The 22,244-nt window shown below is 34.1% G+C and overlaps 1 protein-coding gene across 1 annotated transcript in view; it reads left to right on the top strand.

Moving 5' to 3' along the window:
- Positions 1-22,244, top strand: part of LOC149788949 (uncharacterized) — a 145,616-nt gene that overhangs the window by 103,489 nt on the left and 19,883 nt on the right. Inside the window, exons 21-26 of the mRNA XM_089975093.1 lie at positions 3,833-3,967; positions 7,076-7,255; positions 8,250-8,357; positions 12,618-12,746; positions 15,093-15,296; positions 17,440-17,541. Coding sequence (XP_089831219.1) covers positions 3,833-3,967; positions 7,076-7,255; positions 8,250-8,357; positions 12,618-12,746; positions 15,093-15,296; positions 17,440-17,541 — 858 coding nt within the window. The remainder of the gene's footprint in view (positions 1-3,832; positions 3,968-7,075; positions 7,256-8,249; positions 8,358-12,617; positions 12,747-15,092; positions 15,297-17,439; positions 17,542-22,244) is intronic.

Here is a 22,244-nt window from a genome sequence, read left to right as displayed (position 1 = left end):
CCATGTCGTAGAACACAATCAGTAAACTTTATGTCAGCAAAATATATCCACTAAACAGTGTACAGGAATAGTTTGCATTTGTCTGCAATGAGGCAGATTGTATTATATCATGATATTGTTCACCCATCTGACCATCAGTTGTATTTCTGTACAACTCAGATTGTTTACTAGCAAACTTTGTTGATGGTTTGCAAATCAGAATGGGAAGAACCCTTTCAGATTTGTGGGTCAGAAGGTTAAAGGCAAAGTCACTGTGACCAGAAAAGGAAAACTGGTTTCTGCACAGTAACATTAGTTCTCTATCGCATACCTAAACCAACTTTGTGTCTTGCTTGCACTTGGGTCAAGAAAGAAACCTATAAATTCAGCGTCAAAAGGTGAAAGGCCAAGATCACTGTGACTAAAAGAAGAAAATGGTTTCTGCACAATAGCTTGTCTTTGGGGTAAGGAAAAGCATAAAGAATCAGTGTCAGATGGTCAAAGGTCAAGGTCACTGAAGTGATGAAGAAATATGGTTTCAGCACAATACTTTATGTTCATCATGCCATCAACAATTGCCAAACTTTGTGGATGGCATGTACTTGGAGACAGGAAAATCATAACAGTATTTGGTATTTGGCACAGTAGTCAAGGTCAGTGGGATTGAAAAAAGATAAATTGTTTCTGCATATTAATTTGAGTTCTTCACCACTTACAGTTACCAGAATTTGTGGATGGCTTGCACTTAGGGTAAGAATAAACCCTGTTGAATTAGGCCAAGAAGTCAAATTTGAAATAACACTGACTGAAACATTAAAATTGTTTTTGGTACAATAACATGATTTCCATGTGACATACATGGACCATTACTTTCTGAATGGCTTGCACTTGAAGTAATGAAGAAGCTGAACAATCATGGGATCAAAAGGTCAAAAGTTAAAGTCACTTTGAAACAACACAAATAGCTTCTCTGCAATAAGACTAGTTCTACATCACATGTCTATACAAAGGTGATTGAATGAAGGTTGCTCATGCTATCGGGAAAAAGTCGGGAGAAATTATAATTTTTCCTGACCATGAAAAGTCTTTGAATTTTGCAAATAATGATGAAAGTCAGGAATAGCCCATGAATTTTCTGTCGCCACTTGATGCTCAAAACAATCACATAATTGAGTCTTAACTAAAATGATCTTGAGTTAAATTTATCAAGGTTTAACCAGAATATTTGGAGAGTTTGGGTGCATGCAGTAAACATATATGCTGTGTCAATCCAAATGCTCAGTGGATTAGATTCGTCTAGTAGACTTCTATTTTCAAAGTCAGCTCAATATCTGTATCTCTCGTTACATAGAAGGTATGAAAACCAGTCTAGCATCACAAGAGGCCAACATGGTTGTGGCAAAGCATAGCTGCTTACTTTATAGCTGAGCAAGCTTAAACATTGTTAGATAGACTGATACATGCATGAAATCGATATGAAAATTACCTATTTTCTCAGAAATTATGAGTATTAAAATCGTTATGTCTTTAATCTGCTAAAAGACAAGAAAAAACTATGGCGTTGGTGAAATGTTACCTGGCACTCGCGATTTGCATTGTCAGTCACATGAGTACACAAATCTAACAACCCACATTTTCAAATGTTGTAGAAAAAAAAAATTAAAATGATAGTCGTATGCTGATTGTAAAAAAATACAAAAACGGACACAAAATTCTCCACATTTATATATTCTGAGAACAACTTCTGGAGCCACGTTGACCTGTGCTCTCTGCTTGATAAATCAGACTGGCCAGATTGCTATTTTTTACAAAAAGTATCTGACTTTAATTTAAAATAATTGAATTTCTGTACAACAACATTAAAAAGGAGTTTGTTGTTGATGTCACGTGACTATTAGACTTCCAATGTTGTTGTTTGAGATTTGTGAAGTCATGTGACTAGTAATGCAAATGGCGAGTACAGGGTTAGGTTTAATCTATCCTGTATTTTCACCTAGTCTGTCAGTGGATTAAAGACATAATGTTTATAATACTTGCCGTGTCTGAAAAAATAAATCATTTTCCGATCGATTTCATGCAGGTATGAGTTGATATAACACAAGTATAAATTTTCTAGGCCCGCTGATAAGTGACTACCATATGTCACTACTGCTCGGTGGTGGCAAATTCTAAAGTTTTGATATGCAGTTGCAATGGTCCCACACCCCAACCTAAATATCCAAATATGAAAAATGGGGTGGGAATGTTTGGTGGAAACTTGGATTAGAAAACAGACTGCTGTTAGTTTTAAGCCAAATTTGCAGTCCAAATTGTTGAATCTCAAAGCTGAAATGAAAAATTGTCATTCGTTGTATGATATATTAAAAAACGATATGATCCCCTGTATCAGTATAGGTTTGGGGACTGGTTTAACGAATTACAAGAAGACAAGTTCATTTTACAGAAAATTCAGTCCTTATTTATACAACAGTATATAATTTTGAAGGTCTTTTGTCAAAATTTAAATCAACCCTTTAGAAAATGTTTTTTAAATGATGGATATTTGACCAGATCATCTGTAGAAGATTAGGTTGTTTGAAAAATCTTGTTTGGAATTTTATTGGCACAGATAAATTCAGCGTTAAACAATTTTCATTACAAGACAAGATTCTAATTACACTATGTATATATAATAATAATAATAATGAGGACTTTGTTTAGCAACTAATCTTTAGAAGCTCTAAGCGCTTTACAACTTTAGACAACACCTATAAGATAAGAAACATAATAATATTATTACAAAAACAAACAACATGAAATTAGAAAAACATTAAAAAAAAAACCATGCTGAGAATATTTCAGCATATATATTGCTATAGAATTTTTTTTAATTAAAGGTTTGAAAGGAAACAAAACATAATTTATGTTAATTATGTTGTTCCCACTTAGCAACACATTGCAGCAAAATAAAGTTAGAATTTTTATTCTGTACATTAAATTGACTTTACATGCCAGTTTATAGGAATAAAATCAAACTTGTTTCATGTAATACATTTTGTGGTTTTGTACTTCAACATCTTTTCTGACATCTGTTTTTGGAGAGCCTTGGAAGAGAAACATTTTTAGATTTAGAAAATGCATGTTTTATAATCTAAAATGTTCTTGAATTCCATTCAGTAATGGTCATATGTGAACCTTGAAAAAAAGTAATTTCATCCTGAAAAAACCAGGAAATGACCTGGAAATTTATCTTTAGAAAAGCATGGGAACCATGTGGATGGCTTTGACATGATACTGGGAATAATTTTGGATGACTTTGACATGATATTGGGAATAATTTTGGATGACTTTGACATGCTATTGAAAATAATAGGTCATGGGTCGTGGTTGTTGTGACTGAAAGAAGAAAAATAGTTCTGTAAAACAAATTCATTTATTTCTGTATAGAAGATTAAGTAGCATTGGACGAGTGTGTAATGGTATAGTGTTCACTGTACTCTTATTTTAAATGTTTTTGTTATCAACATATCCCACAGCAAAAAGATATATTTGACAGCATGTTCCCCAGATTGAAAAACCTCTGTATTGGCATCATTACAGGAAAGGAACATTTGCTGTTTAAGACAAATCTGACCCAGTGCTAAAGGGAATCATTGAACCTGAGCAAAATATGACTTCCCTTGATTGTAACATTACAGTAAGTCAGATTCAGTTTTTCTGCAAAGAAACTGACAATTTATCATAGTGTTGATTATTGGTCGACAAATAGTTGTTTAAAAAATACTTTGATACAAGTTTAAGATCATGTTTACTTTTAACATTTGTACATTTTATCATTAGAAAATGAATGAAACTTTATATACTGCATTTTCAGGGACATGTACTTGCCTTTGGTTGCGGATATTTTGGACAGCTGGGATTGGGTACTAATGTCAAACATACCTTACCTGTCCATGTCAACACACTGAAAGAGAAGGTTGTCTTCGTGGCAACCAAATTCTTTCATTCAGTAAGTTTTCTAATGGTAGTAATAATGTTAGAGCAGGGGTGGGCAAACTACGGCCCACGGGCCGCTTGCGGCTTTCATGCAGCCCGCCAAGGGTTTTCATGCGGCCTAGGAACAAGACATCATTCGCACTGACTCTGTTTATGTTACTCTGTTTATCAAATAAATGTGCTTCTTCTAAAGTTTAAGTTTAAGTTTTCAAATATTAACAACATATTAACAACTGAAAATTAATTATAATGTTATATAGAAAAACCTACAGTCATTTTGCTTAATGAACTATGCGGTCTGCGACAAGGTGTAAATTTGTGTATGCAGCACTTGCACTGGAAAGTTTGCCCACCTCTGTGTTAGAGTATATGAAATCTTATCAACAAAAATTATTGTCAATAATTGATTAATAAAGAGTGTTAATATAATTATAAACAGTGTTCAACCTCAAAATTCACATGATAGTAAGTAAATGATATATTTTGTTGTTGGTACAGCAACCTCAAAATTCACATGATAGTAGGTAAATGATATATTTTGTTGTTGGTACAGCAACCTCAAAATTCACATGATAGTAGGTAAATGATATATTTTGTTGTTGGTACAGCAACCTCAAAATTCACATGATAGTAGGTAAATGATATATTTTGTTGTTGGTACAGCAACCTCAAAATTCACATGATAGTAGGTAAATGATATATTTTGTTGTTGGTACAGCAACCTCAAAATTCACATGATAGTAGGTAAATGATATATTTTGTTGTTGGTACAGTATAAGTAATGTTACGGATATCTTAAATAAGGGTTTAACTAATAACATATTGTAGTATAATTAGTAAACCAACTTAAGATTATATTCTGGCATTAATATTATCTGTGCTACAACGTTTAAAATAAATATAGTAAATTGAGCAAGAACTCTGGAAATAACATTGATATGATCTGTTCTAAATTCATAAAGCAAATTGAATTCTTTTTGTTAAATTTTGGAATTAAAAAAGATGGAATAACGAATTACAATACCGGACACCTGCATTTAATGCATGTGTTAATAAGTGAACCTCTCCCCTCACTCCAGTCAAACTTACTATTTAACCATGGTATAAATCACTGTCTAAAATGACTTTCGTACACACTGTATTCAAGGTGACCCTGTTGTTACACTATTGTCATTGTTGGTTTATTATAATTTAATGGCTTCAACCTCACCACTTGTACCCAGATTAAAAGTATAGCATCAGTGTATGGCACTGTTATTATCTCAGATATGGTATACATTGTATCATGTTACCATGTCAATGTAGTGAGAGTCCTTGCTCATTGCACCTTCAGTCCCATGTCACTGATCTGGTTTTCCTGATTTCCAATCACATGTCACTGATTCTGGTTTTCCTGATTTCCAATCACAAAGATGATCTTAGACTTATGATGTACAATAAACTCAGTGACAGTGTAAAGCCTTATAAATTTAAAATAGTTGCTTTGAGAAATGAAAAAGCATGGAAGCATAGAATATAATAGATGAAAATGACTTGAAAATAGCAAATGTATTAGGGTATATTGGATTGATTAAAAAAATAAAAATTAAAACTTGTGATGGCTAAATATTGGTCTTCATTTTTTGACATGCTTGACTCCATTTGTTCTAGACATTTGCCCTTCAATTTTTTAAAGACTTAATCAGGTATGTATAAATGATGTCATCAATATACATGACAAATGCAAGTTTTTAATTTTAAATGATAAGAACAGTGCGGAGAGGATATTTTCTATTCCTACATTAATACCAGATTTATTTCATCCTGTGATACAAAAATATGATATCTTAAAAAGTGGCAAAGCCACAGGTTAAACAATGTTGTTTTTTTATCACAAGATAAAATATGCCTGATATTTATGCAGGAAAAGAAAAGGTTCTCTTTATTATATACCAGAATTGTTCCAGAATCACATCTTGCAAGATTAAACTCAGTCTTCAGTTCATCATCCTTATTACCCTTTTCATTCCTCTCACTTTCATTGGCTGATCATATAATATCAATCTTTTTCATTCCTGTCACTTTCATTGGCTGATCATATAATATCAATCTTTTTCATTGGCTGATCATATAATATCAATCTTTTTCATTCCTGTCACTTTCATTGGCTGATCATATAATATCAATCTTTTTCATTCCTGTCACTTTCATTGGCTGATCATATAATATCAATCTTTTTCATTCCTGTCGCTTTCATTGGCTGATTGTATAATATCAATCTTTTTCATTCCTGTCACTTTCATTGGCTGATCATATAATATCAATCTTTTTCATTGGCTGATCATATAATACCAATCTTTTTCATTCCTGTCGCTTTCATTGGCTGATCATATAATATCAATCTTTTTCATTCCTGTAACTTTCATTGGCTGATCATATAATATCAATCTTTTTCATTCCTGTTGCTTTCATTGGCTGATCATATAATATCAGTCTTTTTCATTCCTGTTGCTTTCATTGGCTGATCATATAATATCAATCTTTTTCATTCCTGTTGCTTTCATTTGCTGATTGTATAATATCAATCTTTTTCATTCCTGTCATTTTCATTGGTTGATCATATAATATCAATCTTTTTCATTCCTGCCACTTTCATTGGCTGATTAAATACATATCTATGACTTAAGTAAGTGGCTGGATTGGGATGACTTGCATTTAATGAAATATTTGACTCTGTTTGACAACATAGCAATTCTGATTCAGCAGTGGATCACTGTGGGTTTATCACTCTTGTCAAGTTAGTAGAGGAAAATAACTTATTAGAGATGTAAATGGCATTGGTTTTGATTTCTTCAGGGGAAAAAAATATCCACATCTGGAAGATAATAATTTTCCATTTTTTTTGTTGACTCACAGAGTGCTCATTTTTCTTGTAGCAGACACAACTTCTGCTGGCATGCACAAGCATCACATTGCATGATGGAAAATTTTGCATTTTAAAACATGAAAGTTTAAGGATATACTTTTCGCATATGGAGATTATTTCTAATAATCAATTTTTTTCACTCATCAGTATGTAATAAACAAAAATTTCTATTAGGCAATGGAAACATTTTTTGGAACATGTATATTTTGCTTACAGGTGGTAGCAACTGAATTCGACAGGGTGTACCAGTGGGGTAGCCATCCACATGCCTTGCGCACAACAGCCAGAGTGGTTCACAGAAGCCAGCAGGGTGGAGGAAGTTTAGCTACCCAGGTGGATAACTACCTGAGCCCGCAACTTGTAGAGACAGCCTATGTCAATGGCAGAATCAAACAGGTAAAAGTCATGTACATGCGCATGCCACTAATTGTGATCCTGAACATTTTTAGGAAAAGAAAGAAAATGAAAGGTTGGAGTACATGTAAATAAAAAGATTGATTTACTTTGTTCCATATGTACTTACTTATAGTTTGGGTTCAGCTGTAAACAACAGACCATAATCAGCCATCATATAATGTGCCCAGCAGGTGAGGGTCTGTGTTGTTTGTTCTACTGATTACTCCAAGCAAACTGAATAGACTAAGGTCTGCTGGTACATGATGCTATGGCTATGGTTCTATGCAGTATGCAGTTGTACCTGACTTATAAGTGAGTACATTGGGTATTTTTTATGAACATTTTATGCAGTTGTACCTGACTTATAAGTGAGTACATTGAGTATTTTTATGAACATTTTATGCAGTTGTACCTGACTTATAAGTGAGTACATTGAGTATTTTTTATGAACATTTTATGTTGTTGCTTGTCCAACAGATTAAAGAGTTTATAGCCATAGCGAATTAATAGATAGGAAAGACATAAAAAAAAGCAATTTAGAAGAAGACAGAATACCCATAACAGATGTATTTGATGCTATTTACATTTTATTCATCTAATATGGTCTTTTGTTTGTTGCTGTGAAATTGCTCAAAGATCTATGCATATGTATTTTCATATATTATTTCCACTGTTACATAGCTATAAATGTTGTCTCATTGCCGAATGGATATTTTATAGCCTTAACACTGCATTTTTATTATCGTGACCCTATCAAATAAACGTAATATGTTTTTACACTTTATCAGTCTTGAATATATATTCTAACAGCTATTAAATATTTTGGATAAACTTGTCTTGTACATAATATTATATTCCTCTGTTACTATTTTACTACAGTTCATCTTGGAATTCTTGATAATTACTAAATCATAATATTTTTTAAAATTTATGATTAAACATACACATGCAAAAATGGAATATACCATATTATTGTATTGCTGATGTCTCTTAGATTGTTTGTGGAAGCTTGCACACTTGCCTTGTGACAACAGAAGGTGATGTCTATGCTTGGGGAAAGAATCTGGAGGGACAGATTGGGAATGGAACGAGGCAGGATGTAGTGAGTGCCATTTTTTAAACTTTATTCCATGTATTTTGTTTTTGCAGATGTAGAATTGGTTATTTCTCTTTACAGCACTCTCATCATTGATTGAATTTGATGTTTTTTAAGTTGAGGACATACATTATACCATGGTTCACAGATGGAGAATCCTTATTGCCTTTAATATTTGATGTTTTTGAAGTTGTGGACATACATTATGGCATGGTTTAAAGACAGAAAATTCTTATTGTCTTAAGTTTGTATTTGATGTTTTTGAAGTTGTGGACATACATTATGGCATGGTTCACAGATGGAAAATCCTTATCGTCTTTGTATTTGATGTTTTTTAAGTGTGGACATACATTATGGCATGGTTCACAGATGGAAAATCCTTATTGCCTTTATATTTGATGTTTTTTAAGTTGTGGACATACATTATGGCATGGTTTAAAGACAGAAAATTTCATTGTTTTTTTTTTTGTTGATGTTTTTGAAGTTGTGGACATACATTATGGCATGGTTCACAGACGGAAAATCCTTATCGTCTTTGTATTTGATGTTTTTGAAGTTGTGGATATACATTATGGCATGGTTCACAGACGGAAAATCCTTATCATCTTTGTTGTATTTATAATACTTAATCCAAAGTTTGTACAGCTAGTCCCTGACTTAAGCGATGCTTGCATTCTCAAGAGTGGTCGCTTAACTAGTAATAATTAAGAATTTTTGGTTTCACTGCCCTTAGTTTTCATTGTAAAATACATAATTGAGTTAACTTTAATATCTTTCATTTAAGCCATTTATAAATCCTATATTTCTTTTGTTTTAGGTAAATAATTTCATATTTTTTAGCTTCACTAAATTAAATTAAAAAAATTACTATGAAATCACTTGAACATGAAATTTGCATAAGTTGAAGTCATGTAAGTTGGCAGATACCTGTATTTGTGTCTTCATTGCGGTAACACAAGGGGGCATATTGTTATGCTTCTGTCTGTCCAAACATATATGTATTTGTATTTGTGTCTTCACTGCGGTAACACAGGGGGGTATATTGTTATGCTTCTGTCTGTCCAAACATATATGTATTTGTATTTGTGTCTTCACTGCGGTAACACAAGGGGGCATATTGTTATGCTTCTGTCTGTCCAAACATATATGTATTTGTATTTGTGTCTTCACTGCGGTAACACAAGGGGGCATATTGTTATGCTTCTGTCTGTCCAAACATATATGTATTTGTATTTGTGTCTTCAATGCGGTAACACAAGGGGGTATATTGTTATGCTTCTGTCTGTCCAAACATATATGTATTTGTATTTGTGTCTTCACTGCGGTAACACAAGGGGGTATATTGTTATGCTTCTGTCTGTCCAAACATATATGTATTTGTATTTGTGTCTTCAATGCGGTAACACAAGGGGGTATATTGTTATGCTTCTGTCTGTCCAAACATATATGTATTTGTATTTGTGTCTTCAATGCGGTAACACAAGGGGGTATATTGTTATGCTTCTGTCTGTCCAAACATATATGTATTTGTATTTGTGTCTTCACTGCGGTAACACAAGGGGGCATATTGTTATGCTTCTGTCTGTCCAAACATATATGTATTTGTATTTGTGTCTTCATTGCGGTAACACAACACAAGGGGGCATATTGTTATGCTTCTGTCTGTGTCTATGTATTTGTTCATGCATATGTCCATAATTCATTTTAGTGCTATTGCTTAAAAACTTTTAAACTTTGAGTTATGACAATTTTAAACACTACTACAAAGTCATAAGTAGATGGCCTGATGAGATTTTTAGGCTATTGTGAAAGTTTTTAATTTTGTTCTGCATACATGTGTGAACTTTTTGAACTTCGGCTTTTTGATAAACACCTGATTAGCATGATTAAGTAAAAATCACCTCATGTAGAAAAATAAAATGTAGCAGACATCTGTATTCATATGTTGATGACCTGATTAGATTTTCAGGCCATTGTAGCAGTTTTTAATTTAGTCACTTATTTTTGGACATTTTAGACAAGATAATTATAATAATTATTTATTATAATTAATTCATACCAGTTTAGCAATTATTTACATCTGTCTTTGTTTTCTAGGTTGTTTTTTTTGCAGTACCATAGTAAATGTTGAGTCTGCATGTTCAGGGCTGAGCAAATTTTTTTTATAACCACTAGTCCAGGACAAGTGGTTTCAGAAAATTCACTAGTCCCACCTATCTCTTCACTAGTCCCACCTTACTCTTCACTAGTCCCACCTTACTTTTCACTGGTCCCAAAATGGTAATCACTTGCCGAGATTTGATGAGACATATGTACTTAGTCCAATTAAAGAAGAAGAAAACAAAAATACAACATAATTATTTCTTAAAAGAATTTAATTTTTCAAAAACATTGGTTGTTATACATTTGGCTTCTTCAGGTTCATGTATATATGTTTTAGCTGATGGATTTGAAAATATGTCCATGTATATGTCTGCCACCTTCACCAGCACTAAGCCAGCAGTTGATAGCTGTGTCTGGGTTAAAGTCCTCAAGCTCTGGTCCATTTGCAGAAATGTTCATTAGCATTTTTAAACTCTTTTGGTTTAAGGAATTCCTTAAAGAAGTCTTGAACTAAATCCTTGTTCACACTCAGAAATAGCTACCACACGCTCAGTATCCTCCTTATGTTTTATCTGTCCATTTTCAAACAAATTTACCTTCTCTGAATCACCGTTATTACCTTCCTTGTGAAAATAATTTAGCAAACTCATTTTATCCACAGAGTAACTATCAGCTTGCTTGACAACTACTTATAAAGTGGTCAGAACATCTATTTTCTCTTAAATACGAACTGAAACAGCTCATTAATTAGCGTAATTGTTTCACTTCAAACATAATATTGCACGTGGAAGTTAATCATCTGTATAATCAATTATAAATTAAAGAATCATTACTGTCATTTAATCAGTTCATAAAAGAAACCAACACTGATGTCGGTAAAGTACCTTTCATTAATTTAATTACACTGACTCGCTGGATTAAAATCATAGTGAGCCGCTCGTTATGATCTAGATTGAGTAAACTCATTGCAACAAAACCGCTTACAACACTGCTAATTGATCATACTGGCTTTCTTTTGTTTGACGTGTTTTGATTTGCCGATAATTTGGTCACTTAGCCCAATATGCAGTCAAGCGGTAACAGGATGTAAATGTATGTATACACGAAGAGAGGTAGAATCAAGTATTCAGTATGCCCAGAGGGCATGATTGGCCAAATAAAGATAGATATAGTGATACAATTTCGAAAATATGGACTAGCCCGACTTTTTTAAAAAGCACTTGTCCTGGACTAGCGACTTGGAAAATTTTATTTGTCCGACTTCAAAAATGACTAGTCCGGGACATCGGGCTATGGGATTTGCTCAGCCCTGATGTTTTACAAGCATGCTTCGACATGTTTTTCAAGTGCAAACCTAGTCTTTGATCTGTATGGTTCTTTTAAATCTGTATCTTGTTTTTTGTGTCAGAATGTTGAAGTAGCCAAATTTTAAATATAATTTTCACATGATTGAGCAGGTTCCAACTGGTTTTATGTACAAGTTTTTATGTGAGCGGAACTCAAACATTAGAATTAATCATGATTTTAGAGTACATATTTTTGGGTTGGTTGTTGGTATATGATTTATGTACCTTGTAATTTGTCATAAAAGAATAACTGCAGTTATGAGTCGCAAAGTTTTCTTTATACTCTGGCAGACATTTCAGCAAAGCAGGCTGCATGTTATCTTTCTATTATTTAATCAGATTTAAACTTATTTTGTATTCACTAGCTTTCATCTGATAACATTTTTATGGATTTTGTAGTTGTTACATGTGTAAAGACTGAACCACACATGTAAAACCCAACAATAAGGGTTCTCCTGTGAAAACAACAGGACCCCTTCTGCAATCCACGCCTTTAAGTAGCATCTGAACATTAAGTGTTTTGCAAAACCAAGAAAATTAATACCAGTGGAAATAAATGAATAAATAGTTACAGATATATTCAGACAAATTCAAATCAAGATGTGCCCACTGCAGTGGAGTAAAAGTATCAATTTCACTAAACTCAGTTCTTTTAATTTATCCATTCCATAAGAGATGATGAAAAATCCTTGTGGAAATGAGACCCCCCCCAAAAATCCAGTAAATATGGGTCTGTTGTATTGGAAAAGACTTTAGAAAGCATACCAAGTAGTATGACAAAGTTTGTCTCTGATTCATATTGGATGTGATATTACAGAGATCTCCCAGCATGGTGACCCAGATCAATGACAGACAGATCAGGCACATAGGTTCTGGAGGGGAGTACAACATTGCCATAGATACAGAAAACCTAGTGTGGGCATGGGGCAGGAATGATATGGGACAGGTGAGGGCTGCTTGTATACAATATTCTTGCATTTATCAACTTACAATCTTGTTTATTTTTCCTTTGAAAAAAGATACATGGGTGAGACATGGTGTTCATGGCATTTATATGATGTCCTTTGTATATTGTTGATTATTAGCAAAATTTCATTCAACAGTTAGGTTAGTAAAAGTGTTTCTTTTTACCCCATTGCTGTTAAATTGGGAAGGGATAAAGAGTTTTGCCCATGTGTGTGTTTATATGTTTATTATGTCCACATTCTCTTTAACCCTGTTTGACCTTCACCTGTCAAAATTATTTGGATTTATCTCAGGGAAAGTAACACAGCCATCATAAAACAAGGTCAGTCTAATCTTCAGTCTCACATTTTAGTGACTTTCATATTTTCAGCTTTTCATTTGTTACAGTTTCGATATCTTGCATTTTATTTCATTTATGCTCATAATTTTTTTATGTAGATGTGTCTGAATTAGTAGTACATTGCAGTAATATTTTCTTCCTCCACATGGTGGCTCAGTAGTTGTTAGTTTCTCAACTACTGGGCATCAGGTTCAAATCCTGTCCAAACCATTTTGGGTTTGTTTTCATGGCATATTTTGTTTGCAAAGTTCTTAATACTCATAGCCTGAGCATAAATTCTGCATGCCAGTCAGTATATTGTTGGCTGCTCCAAATGCACTTTTATTGGGGGTGGAGTATGACATTTTTTAAAATTTGTGCTAATGGGCCAAGAGAGTAGAGTAAAACGCCTTGCCCAAAGACACACCATGGTAACTGAACTGGGCTGATCTGATGGTGGGAATCAAGCTTGTACCATTTGAGTTATGAGTCCAGTGCCTTAACCACTTACTCACTGCAGATATGCACTTCTGTTGGAAAAAGGATTTGTGTCTGTGATTAAAGACTGTCTTTATTTTGTTGTTTTTTATTTGTTTTAAATATTACATATCCATTTTGCATTAATAGAATTTCATCAGATAGATTGACAAGACTATATAAAATATTAATTACTTTTAAAAGAAATAAGAGTCAACAGACTGAAGATTAAAGTTGGCTAATCCATCCAACAGAATAGGTCAAGTGGTCCAAAAACAGATATTGGTAAAGTGTTGGATAGCAATTAATTCTGCATCGCTTATGCCCCAAGTTTGAATTTCAGTGTCTTCGTCAGCAGAGTTAAGTATCCATGGACATCATTTCAGTGTGTTTACTTAGCCCATAGGGGTAAGTATCCATGGATATCATTTCAATATTTATAGTTAGCCCATAGGGGTAGGTATCCATGGACATCATTTCAATGTTTTTACTTAGCCCATAGGGGTAAGTATCCATGGATATCATTTCAATGTTTTTACTTAGCCCATAGGGGTAAGTATCCATGGACATCATTTCAATGTTTTTACTTAGCCCATAGGGGTAAGTATCCATGGACATCATTTCAGTGTTTTTACTTAGCCCATAGGGGTAAGTATCCATGGATATCATTTCAATATTTATAGTTAGCCCATAGGGGTAGGTATCCATGGACATCATTTCAATGTTTTTACTTAGCCCATAAGGGTAAGTATCCATGGACATCATTTTAGTGTTTTTACTTAGCCCATAGGGGTAAGTATCCATGGATATCATTTCAATATTTATACTTAGCCCATAGGGGTAAGTATCCATGGATATCATTTCAATGTTTTTACTTAGCCCATAAGGGTAAGTATCCATTGATATCATTTCAGTATTTATAGTTAGCCCATAGGGGTAAGTATCCATGGATATCATTTCAATATTTATAGTTAGCTTATAGGAGTAAGTATCCATGGACATCATTTCAATGTTTTTACTTAGCCCATAGGGGTAGGTATCCATGGATATCATTTCAGTGTTTTTGTTTGGCCCATAGGGGCCTCAGGTGGCCAGGTAGTTAAAGGTGCTCACCTTTACAGATCACCAACATATCAACTCTATCTACGTGGGTTTGAGTCCCAGACTCAGCCAGCATGGGTATGTGAGAAAACTTGCCAGTAGTTTTCTGTGGGTCAGTATTTTTTCTGGGGATTTTCTGGGTTCTTCCCCCACCATATATACTGGTCACCTTGTATAGCCCATCTTGTGTCCAAAAATGTCATAAAACCCAAAACAACATCAACACCAACTTAGTTCATTCAGTAGATTTATCTTACCTTCTCTCTGTCTGTCTTAAGATAAACCATTATGTTTAAGCCATCTCCATCATCACATTATTGTGAAGCATCATTGCTGTTGGTTAAATGATCAGTTATAAGAATGCTTTGAAAAATAGATTTTCTTTTCACTTTGATCAGACCTTGTACACAGAATACTGTTTTACTTCAGCTTGGCATTCACAAGACTGGTTCCTCAGTGCAGAAGTTCAGATTTATTAGAGCAAATCAAGGAAAGAGACCCAGTCCAGAAATGCCAGAAGTGATTGTCCCCACAGTGCTAAGGGACATACCTTCCTCTGCTCCAAGGTCTCCATATTTTCAGGATTCCATGTCACTGTATGAATCTGTTCATGGATCCGACGTGATTCATGAGGTGAGTATAGTATTTTTAAAGTCTTGCTTGAGAAAAATATTGAATTTATTTCCTGCAATTGTTGTAGATGCTGACCAGTATAATATCTTGGATCAGTTAATAAAAGTTCCAATCAATTATTGTTACAAAAACGTATAAATGTTAACTGAAGTGTTGGTTGAGGTTGTCTACAGAATATATTAAACGAATGATTAACATGTCTTTATACATGAAATAATGGTTTAGTTAATTAAATGAGAATCAGAATTCAACTTGACTCAACTGATGATGGTAGAACTCAATTTACAGTAATAAAAGTACCATTAAGGTCTACCACCACAAGAGGATTAGCCCCTGGTAAAACTCAGTTTACACCAGTAAAAGTGCAGTTATGTTCATCAGACACAAGACTCCCTGGTGAAATTCAATTTACAGAAATACCATTAAGGTCACCAAATACAAGGATTAGCCCCTGGTAGAACTCAGTTTAGATCAGTAAAAGTGCCATTACAGGCTTCAAACACAAGACAGTTATCCCCTCATGAAGTTTAATTAACAAAAGTACCATTAAGGTCTCTAAATACAAGGATTAGCCTTTGGTAATCTCAGTTTAGATCAGTAAAAGGGCCATTACAGTCTTCAAATACAAGACTTATCCCCTGGTAAAATTCAACTTACACATTAATAATATCATTAAGTTTCTTGGTACAGGTCTGTTATCCCATAGGAAGCTCACTTTGCAATGGTACAGTTAAGGTTTTCAGACATAAGACTGTTATCCCTTGGTACAATTCACTTTGCAAAAGTAAAAGTATTGTTAAGACCTCAAATACATCAGTGTTATCCACAGGTTAAATCACCATCAACATCTCAAAATGCAAGAATGCTATCTATTGATAAAACTCAATTTATAACAGTTAATTTATCACTTAAGTCCTTAAATACATTACATTTATCCTGTAGTAAAACAATTTACAACAATAAATGTATCATTAAGGTCCACAATTGCATAAATATTATCCTTTGGTACATGTCAGTTTGCAACTGTAAAAGTACCTTGAAGGTCCTCAAATGCATGATTGTTATCCAATAATTTTCATGTAACATCATTCTGTATATGTAATATTTTGAGAAAATCATATATGAAACAGATGGGTGCATTGAAACATGTCAGGTACCTTTAACATGTGCCTACACAAAAGAATGCATTGAACAAAACAAGACAGAACAATTTACAGGGATGGTGAATAAACCTTTATTTTGTCTTTACTAGGTTGGCTTAATATTTTTCTTGCCATAAAATTATTTAAAATTCATTTACAAGAATTATCTATTAAATAAACATGACAAATATAGTATAATATGGCATGGACTTCACAGCTTAAGTCTGGACTTAAAAATCCTAGCAATGCAATTGGATGTAATTTAAATCTGACCAATCAACTGTAATGAGTCCTAGCAGTACAGTTAGAGGTAATTTAAATCTGACCAATCAACTGTAATAGGTTCTAGCAGTACAGTTACAGGTAATTTAAACTGACCAATCAACTGTAATCAGTCCTAGAACTACCATTACATGGAATTTAAATCTGACCAATAAACTGTATTCAGTCCCAGCAATACATTTGACTTAAATTTAAGTCTGACTGATCAGATTTAATCATTTCATTGCTATAAGACCAGATAGAATGTTTAGAGATATTGATGAGATTAGGACTTCTTTATGACAGGAACAAATGCAAGTCCTGATAGTTATTTGATGTATTTCTTCACAGTTAACAAAAACGATAATTTATAATATACTTGTATGTGCATAATAAATAACTTTTATTCATTTTGTATTCAGAAGAAGACTAATTGTTTGCTATGTCTCTGAATTCTTCACTTGTAGCAGCCATGGCCACCTGTCATAAAGCTTGACTCAACATTTCAAAATACTGATCTGGACTGTGTTGACAGCCTTTTGATCTATCAGAATATGTTTTGGAGTTGAGTAAAGTTTTGTGATGGATTGATGGGGACATCCATGAAAAGTGAAACTTTATGAATGAAAGTGAATGCAGAATATAAAATTTGTAATCTTCAGTTTTAGGATAAGCAATAAAAGCATGGAATATTGTTATCAAAGATTTTTCTCTTGAGTTTGTCTTTTTTTCCATTGCAGATGCATTATAAGAATGAAGGTCCTCACATCTGGGATATGCCAGACCTGGCCACAATAGGTAATGAGAAATATGGAAGAATTGTCATCCCAGTCATATTACAGGTTGGTATTTATGTTTGTCATACAATAAAACAGTTCATTAGTTTTTCATGGATGCCAGTTCAAAAGAATATCATGGCTGCTAAAAGCTTCAAAATTTAGAACTTCTTTTTTGTGGGAACAATGGATTCCTTCTCCAATCCATGAACGTAAACTGAGTGACAGTAAAAATATGATTTCTTCTTCAGATGTGTGATGTGATTATAATACATTAGGAGTTCATGCACTTCCTTGCAGATCCCTTCTTCCTAAACTATAAAAGATTTTCACCATGTATTTTTGGCTTGTGTTAGTAACAGAAGTGCTAAAAAGACATCTACTTGCCAGGTGGAAGTCAAACAAATGTGGTCTCCTCTCTCATAGAAGAATTGATGCTGATTTCCATGAGTTCATTAGTTGCTGCTTCTGCTCATGCTGGGAAGTGTGCTTCTTCTTGAGGCTTCTTTGATACCAAATTTTGTTGTGCTGTTTCATCATTATTCTTTCGTGTTTTCTCACACCGGATATAGTTCTGTCTAGGTTTTGCTGTATCTTCATCATAAATGAAAATTTTCACTTTTCTTTGTCTAAATTCACCATTTTAATTGTCTGTACTAGTGCCTTCTGTAGTTCGAGACATGCCTACCATCCCACATTTGTGTATTAGTCTGCAAAATGCCCAAATTTGCCCATGCATCCCACAAGTACGCATATAGTGTTTGAAAATCCACAAGAGTGGGGATAAAAAATCTGCATGTCATAAAATATTCTATCACTGACCAGAACAGGAAATTATCAATGTGCATGCATGATGGTTTATATTAGCCATTGCAAACATGTGTTTTCTGAGGTGGTTCTAATACAAAAATCTACATTCACAGATTCTTTTACATTATGTTTACAATGAGTTGTTTTTGATTCTGGACAAAAATTTCATGGCTTATAAAAAAACAATTGGATATTGATCAAAGTGATTCAAAACTTATATTTAAAAAATGCTCACAATATTTTCGTAAAGAATACACTGAGGAGTATAAATTCATAAATGCAGACACAAATGCATTCTGCAACATCTGTACTTGTGAAATTTCAATAATGTCTGGAGGAATGTTTGATATATGCAGACATGTTTCAGGGAAAAGGCATTCTGACCTTGAAAAAAAAGCTAAACACTCTAAGAACTTTGTTGGATTTTTTTCTCCATTATTGGCTGGATCTAGTGTGACTTCATATTCTATGCCTAAGTCTGATGTAATTAGAGCTGGAGTTATATTAGTAGATATTGCTACTGAACTCAATCTTTCTTTGAGCTCACTTGATACATTTTCAAAGGCTTTTAAAATTATGTTTAGTGACTCTGATATTGTTAAACAATTTCATTGTGTTAGATCAAAAGGAACTGGTATTGTTAAAGAAATAGTGGCCAATACTACATTAAAATTAACTGAAAGAATGCAGAATTGCCCATTCACTGTTTCTACAAATAGAAGCAATGGTTAAGGAAACTTCAAGATCTTTCATCTTGTTATCAGAACTGTTGATCTGGTATCATCATCATTGACATCAGACATTCTCTCAATCCCTGTTTGTGAAGGCTCTGCAACAGGTGAAGAAATATTCAGTCTGATACAGAATGAATTACAAGTTCATGACAATCCTCGAAAGAATTGTTTGGCTCTTGGGTTTGACAATGCCCCTGTACCTGTAATGGTTAGGAAGGACAGCGGAATGTGTGTGTCACCTGATATATTTTGCAGCAGAAAAGGGGTTTTGATTGATGTATATTGATAATTGGAAAAAGCAGTGAACAGCAAGCAGTGTTCAAAGATATGCAGATTTTACATGATACAAAAGCAAATAAAATTCTATAACATGTTTCTACTAGATGGCTAAGCATCAACAGTTGCTTACAAAAACTTCTGGACAACTGGGACCCTCTTCATGAATTTTTCAAAGAGCAAGAGGGGTCTGCATCATCCAAATCTTTAAAAGAAAAAGTAATTTACTGAGACACACTTTCTCATCTCCAAATTGCCTTATGTGCCTTTGCTTGCTAGATGCTCTAAAACCATTTGATGATGTGAATATGGACTACATTGCAACACACCATTAATACATGTGCTAAAAAGATGTCTTGAAAAGCTTCTTAAAACCATTCTTTTGAAGTTTGAAGCCTTCAGCTATGCTTTATCAGTCTGTAACAGAAGTTCAGTTTGAAGTTAAGTACTATCAGAAAGAGGATAAAGATATTTTGATTGGACAGCCTGCAGCAAACTTTATTGCTAGAAAAGATGAGGTCCACCTGACAGAAAAGAGGCTGCAAGAGTTTTATGATGGGTGAAGAAAGTTTTTGAAACATCAGCAAAATACATTAGAGACAATTTGCCCCTTAAAGATGATTTATTAAAGCATGCTGAAATTTTGGATCCAGCATTGCAACTATAAGCTGAAATGGCATCTTTGGATTATTTCTTTGAAATTTTTTCAGTATTATTACCTGACAAAGTGACTGCAGCAGATGTGAAGTTGGAAATGGCACAATATCAGTCCACGTATATTCAGTCATGTCTGAGAAATAGAATCAATGAAACCTGGGTTGCTATCAGCCAGTTAAAGAAAGATGGAACACTGGTCTTCAAAATATTGCCAGAAATAATGTTTTCATTCATGACGGTACCTCATTCATCTGCACACTGAGTTTTCTCCCTAGTGAGAAAAAATCAAACAGAGTTTAGGAGTAAATTGAGTGCAGAGGCTGTAGAGGCACTTTTAATTTCAAAATGTAGACCAGGACCAGCTGCAGACAGAATCTGAAAATGAGTTGTAGGACCTGAAAATTGCATACTACAGGTCCCTTAGGATGAATTGGGTAGTCCTGGACTTGAATTTTTTATATTTGTATATATTGTAAATAAGTGGGTACTGGGTTTTATACATAAATATTTATTATAAATATGCATTACTGGTATTTAATGATGTTTTGAGAGAATTTATTATGTTTATTCATGCTAACATACTTAATATATGTTCTTCATTTTCATGCTCTGTCCCTCATTTTTGGTGGTGGCATCCCTCAAAAACATTTTCTGTGATGGGCATGTCTGCAGATCAGTTCAACTCTGTATTTGACCTTGTTTATGAATTCTGTCAGATAATTGTTCTGTTGTTACATGTTATAAGGATATGATGTAATCTCTAGACATTTGTTATCACTGTTCCACGTTTTTACCTGTGTATGTGTTTTTCTAGTTACAGATATCAACACAGTAGACAGAATTAAGTGTGTAGGTGTGCAGAGTGATTCAAGCTGAAGACAATCACTCTGCCTGTATAAATAATATGGTGTGTAATTCAGGCCATATTTGTGATGTGTGCTTATGTGGGTCTGAGATATATGGGTGAACATTTCTGCCAAACAGCTGGCTCAAAATTATGATCTATTCAGAAATGGCAGGTTGAGGTCCATACCTACTGACCTACAATCAAGAAGTTGGCCGGGTTTGGCCATTTCAGAAACACTCACTACATATCAGTCTCCTGGAAATGAAGGTCATCATAAAAAATGCCATTCAGTCATGACATGAGACTGTCTTTCATTTTATCCAGGCAACTCAACTGTCAAGAATTAAATCATTAGGCAAGGGGAACTAAACCCCTAGATCAGTGGTTCCCAAAGTGGGAAGTACCACCCCCTGGGGGGTAACGGGATTACTAAGGTTTGCACTAATGTTGAACAATTCTTTTTTCAGGATAAGGTAGAGGTGCTGATAACCAAATTGGGGTGGTGGTGGCCCAAAAAAGTTTGGGAACCACTGCCATAGATGAATGCCAAATGGTTTTGGGATTTTCTCAAGTGGTATCATCATCAATAAATCTATATCCAAGTCTCCTACATCTCAGGCAGGCTCTTTGTCCTGGTGAACCCACTGTCATGAATGAATCAGCCAACTGTACAAGATGCCCCACCATTCTTGGTCTTTGTTAGAATCTTATTGGCATATTTAGGAAAAGATGGAATGCAATGCTCCTGATTTTTGTCTCTATGGTCCCTCCCATATTTGCAAGACCTGGCAGTCAGCAAACTTTCACTGAAATGGAATTGTCCTGATGCATTCCCATCTCATTTAATCTCCAATGTCTTGGAGAAAACAAGTTGGGAAAAAATCATGGATCATTGATCAATTGAACTCAGATTCCCAGAAAAATTGTGCCTTTTGACCTCCTCATAAAACCCACAAATGCATCCTTTCATCTTCACCCAGAGACTCTGAACCTGCATGCTTAGTTAATATCAAGCAAGAACTCAGTAAAGATCAGTTCCAAGAAAAAATGCTGAACCAAACTGCATGGATAAGAAGGCTTACCACTTTGAAATCTTTTGAGGAACAAGGAAAAGATTTTTTTCCAGTGAAAACAATCTCTCCTTTAAAAGTGTCGGTACCATGTCAGACTTTCTCCTTGCTGAGTTAGCTCCCATCACAATCAAGAGCCATTCTACAATTTCAGAGACATTTTTCATCATAAAAATGAGGACCTCTCTGAGCTTCTTGCAAAGTTTGATTTGTCTCAATTGAAGACTTTGTCCCTTTGTCAGATATTGAATCTTTCATTGTTTTTGATAAGGTTGAATAACGCACCTTTTGAACCACTTCCTAGAGCCTCTTTGGCTCACTTCTCATACAAAATCTGCTTCTTCATGTTCTAGCTACAGCAGGCAGAATTAATGA

The sequence above is a fragment of the Sinohyriopsis cumingii genome, chromosome 11, assembly GCF_028554795.1.
Source record: "Sinohyriopsis cumingii isolate HCF-2022 chromosome 11, ASM2855479v2, whole genome shotgun sequence".
NCBI lineage: Eukaryota > Metazoa > Mollusca > Bivalvia > Unionida > Unionidae > Sinohyriopsis > Sinohyriopsis cumingii.
The sequence above is the reverse complement of the archived record's forward strand: the minus strand, read 5'-3'. Positions and strand labels throughout refer to the sequence as shown.